The sequence below is a fragment of the Amblyraja radiata genome, chromosome 13, assembly GCF_010909765.2.
Source record: "Amblyraja radiata isolate CabotCenter1 chromosome 13, sAmbRad1.1.pri, whole genome shotgun sequence".
NCBI classification, from domain to species: domain Eukaryota; kingdom Metazoa; phylum Chordata; class Chondrichthyes; order Rajiformes; family Rajidae; genus Amblyraja; species Amblyraja radiata.
This window is the reverse complement of record NC_045968.1, coordinates 50949879-50953755: the sequence shown is the minus strand read 5'-3', so window position 1 is coordinate 50953755 and position 3877 is coordinate 50949879. Positions and strand designations below refer to the sequence as shown.

General features: G+C 43.2%; 1 protein-coding gene across 1 annotated transcript; it reads right to left on the bottom strand.

Annotated features, from left to right (window-relative positions):
• Nucleotides 1-687: 687 nt before the first annotated feature.
• On the bottom strand, nt 688-3575 carry camk2n2 (calcium/calmodulin dependent protein kinase II inhibitor 2). The gene is made up of 2 exons (XM_033032075.1): nt 3062-3575; nt 688-1910 (listed from the first exon to the last, which is right to left on the bottom strand). The coding sequence occupies exons 1-2, from the start codon at nt 3228-3230 to the stop codon at nt 1840-1842; spliced, it is 240 nt and encodes a 79-aa protein (XP_032887966.1). The 5' UTR covers nt 3231-3575; the 3' UTR covers nt 688-1839.
• Nucleotides 3576-3877: the final 302 nt, after the last annotated feature.

The following is a 3877-nucleotide window of genomic DNA, read 5'->3' as shown; positions in this document are numbered from 1 at the left end:
CGGCAACAATGTCTTATCCAACCATATTGCTGTCGCCCAGCCACTTCAGTGTTGCTATGATTAATTTAGATAAGTATTTTTGCACTAAAATCCATTTATCAGAAAATAGCTACAGACCCCATAAGAACCGAGGAAGTGACTGCAATGCCCCCCCCCCCCCCCCCCCCCCCCCAGAATTCACCCACGGTGTATTAGAGCCCTGCAGACCCCATGGTCTATTTGTGTTTGGAGTAAACTTGTTATACCTGAGCCGACCTTTCAACGCCAATTGTGAATGGGATTCAAATTCGGGGAGTCGTGCCCTTTCTCAGCGATTACGAGCTAGTTACTGGTGGGAACCTGACTGAATGCGGTTGTCCACTATTCCCTTGGACGAAGAAGTGGCGGGTTAGAGCTGAAGGCGCGTATAATGAGGAGATATAAAAATCTGATACAAATTGGAACAACCGTACGCAGTTCAGGGTTGTCACTTTAAAACCAGCTGGATAATGGGTCCCGATTTTAAAGAAATGATCGCTCTTCCAGAGAAATTCAGATTTAAGGAGCATGTGTGATTATAACATATGTTATTGTCTGAACATGACTGGTGAATACTCCAGCGCCGAATATTACCACTATGGATTGTTCAGACATTTCATTCAAAGGCAACGCAGACGGAATGAGAAAATAAATCAACATTAGCCCCGACAGCCTTCAACCATTTATTCATTCACCAAGTACAGTGAAAATGGTCATAAAATGTACAATGATTCATTCTTAGAATGTCATTACAATTTTTTTTGCTCTTATATATCTTGGAATGATTTCTTCATTTAAAATTACGCATCATGTAAACATGCACAGATAACGAGATTAAGCTTCATAAAAGGTTACAAAATTAAATTAAAAAAACACAGCTTCAAAAGAGTCCAAAAAAGAGAATAGTCAATGTTAACAGCGCATTATTTTAAACTTCTTAAACAGTGCATTAGTATTCCTCATAAACCTTTAAATTTCACAAATCCATCAGCAATGCTTATTCACTATATATATTTTTAATACAGATTTTTAGCATTGATGTGTGCAAATAAAAATAAATTAAATAAACAAGTAAAAGACTAAGAGGTTTCATAAATGACATTCAATAAGTCTCTTTCCAATACTGATTCAGGATAGACCAAAGTCAACCAGTCTTTCAAGTCAATGGACCCGGTCAATACATCCTTACCAAAAATACAAACATTTTTTAATGCAATACAATACATAGACTAGCATTTGTTTTTACAAAGATTTAGATATAAAAATACAAGTACGAAGAATTCCATTAGAAAGAAGCGTGCCGAACTGTTAATGACTGTTGGCATCAATATTGGCACTGTGACCGGAAGCTCATGCAACAAGATGAATTATTATTTTTTTTAATTTTATATTTTGATGCAAAAACAAATCCTTCCTTTACGCCCGTTGCCTCGTGCTTTCATTCCTTCCGCCATCGAGTCTGTTTTGCTGACTGCCATTGTCTCCGATTAACGGGAGTGTTAGTGGTAAAGTCTGTGGTAAATTCGGAAATGCACAGCTCCCCAATCTCGGTGCATCGGCTGAGAGAAGACGGTGTTTTGTTGACCTCGGCGCTCCATTTCTGTGCGTTTCGCTTGGAGTGATATTCTGAAATGGACAGCTACTTGATCTGTGTGTGCCTTGGATAATGGTGCTGATATTGACAGCTCCTCAATTTGTGTGCATTTATTTGGATTGGAGATTCGTCAGCAAGACCCAAAATCTCTCTAAACAATCCATAAACGCATGCACAGCCCAAAAGTGCTTTCAAAAGTTTGGGAGTCAGGGTAGCGCCCTTTCAGCTTACACTCCAGACGAGGTTTTGTCGCCCCTCCCCTTCAGAACATCATCTATTCTGTCGTCTTCGATAACAACTGCAAATCAATTACAAGCAATTTAGAGTCTGCAACGCAGCTTGCACCCACAATACGGTCAGATTGAGAAAAACACCAAAATACCATCTCGCTCAATATACTAGACCAGAAAGGCAATAAACGCCCGCATGCATGTTTTCCCATATTCCACCAGCTTCCCATCCCAGTCAGAAATAGTCAAACCCACCCTGTGGCAATTCTAGTTACTGACCCTAAATATTACTAAGCGTTGCACGTATTTAGACGGTAAATAACTCCACTCTTGCTCGGCGGCGTAGCCTGGAACATTAAGAAATGACTGAAATTTGACGCAAAGGGATCTTGTGTTAAATTCTATGTTTAAATTATCAAAAGGGGTTCTTGGCTTTCGTGTTAAGTGATTTGCGATGGATTTAAATAATAGAGATTAAATGTCCAAACTGAATGTTGAAGAATACTGAAATGTGTACATTTCTGTTACTGGATAATGCGAGATTCTAATGCACCAGGGTTTGTTTTTTTGTGACGCTAGGGTCCTGATTTCACTGAATGAGAAAACATGTTAAAGGGCCGCTTTATTTGTTTTAATTAAGTTCGTTTGGCATTGTGAAATACAACTAAATGCATCAAAAGTGACCAAATATTGGGACGGTGTCGGACGATCAAAGGGGAAGCTCCTGCACAAACCAGGAACCGGGACCTGTAGGCGACAGTTGAAAATGATATTCTAAACTATCCCAACCAGGCAAAAGATGTAGTGAAATGAATAGATTCGCATGAACAAATGAACTCACAGGTGAACTAACGGACGGGTGAAAGAACGTGAAAGGCTGTTATTTCTCTCGAAAGATAAACAGATTTCTAAAATCTTGTCGCATTTCTGATTTACTGCTGATTAGAATTGAACCGAATGCTGATCAACAAACGCCACCTGAAGCCACGAAGAAACAGATACTGAGTGGGATGCTGGCTAGAATTGTGGCGTTTCTTTCCTCCTGATCTCCGCCGTGCATCTTACACCGGACCGGCGAACAATCTTAACCAGTAATAACTTGGGGCAAAACATAGGTACCATTCGGTCAAAAGATGAAAAGCAATTTACCCCCCCCCCCCCCCCCCCCCCCCCCCCATCGCACCGAGATAGTGAATGAATGAATGCCCCCGCGTTTTACCTCGCTTGGCTCTGCCGATCTGCCCCAGTTTAGGGGGTCGTTTGGCCTGGGAGCCGCCGAAGAAAGTGTCGGTGTCCTGCAGGCGGCAACTGAAGGAGAGCTGGTTGACTTCATTCTCGCCCCCAAAGTGAGCCATCTTCTCTTCGCTGTATGGCAGTATCTCCGACATAGCGCCTCCAAAGAATGGAAATCAAGCGGCAAGGAGAAAGCGAGAGAGGGAGGAGAAAGAAAAGAAAGAAATCTCCCGCAAAACCGAGCGAGTGTGCAGGGTTGGTGGCACCAAAGAGGGGCTGCGGCGACTGTGCTCCGGGACGGGTAATCCTGGGCTGGTTAGTCGGTGGCCGGGGCGCTTGTCACTGCCCTGCCGGCGCTGGCGGAGATCCTGCCTTGTGAGCGTGTTTGCCGAGCTCTGGAGAGGACCGGGGACCCCAGCACCAACATAAAGGAAACCCAGGCGGAAGAATGAAGTCATCCATCCGGGGAAGAGGTGATGCAGCCCAGCCTAATTATCATCACTCTCCTCCTACTCAGGTTTGGAGAGCAGAGAGTGACATCAAGCGGCAGTGCCTGAATACCAATTGCAAGCCGCACCGTCCCTGCTCTTTTTAATGGAGAGGAGGCACTGATGGAAGCTTTTTTATTGTGTAAAACATGCCCACGGGGGAAAAGAAAATCTCATCCAACCTTTAGCCCAACTAGACTATGTATCATCGTGCACCACCTACAATGGAGGAATAGCTTTTGCAGATCACTAGATCACCCACCATGTTCAATCATTCTGAACACGTCCGGAGAGAGAGAAAAAAACATATTTTA

Coding starts and splice junctions, on each gene's coding strand:
- camk2n2 (XM_033032075.1), bottom strand. CDS start 3,230: ATGTCGGAGATACTGCCATACAGCGAAGAGAAGATGGCTCACTTTGGG. Junction 1,911..3,061: donor GATCGGCAGAGCCAAGCGAG/GTAAAACGCGGG, acceptor ATTGATTTGCAG/TTGTTATCGAAGACGACAGA.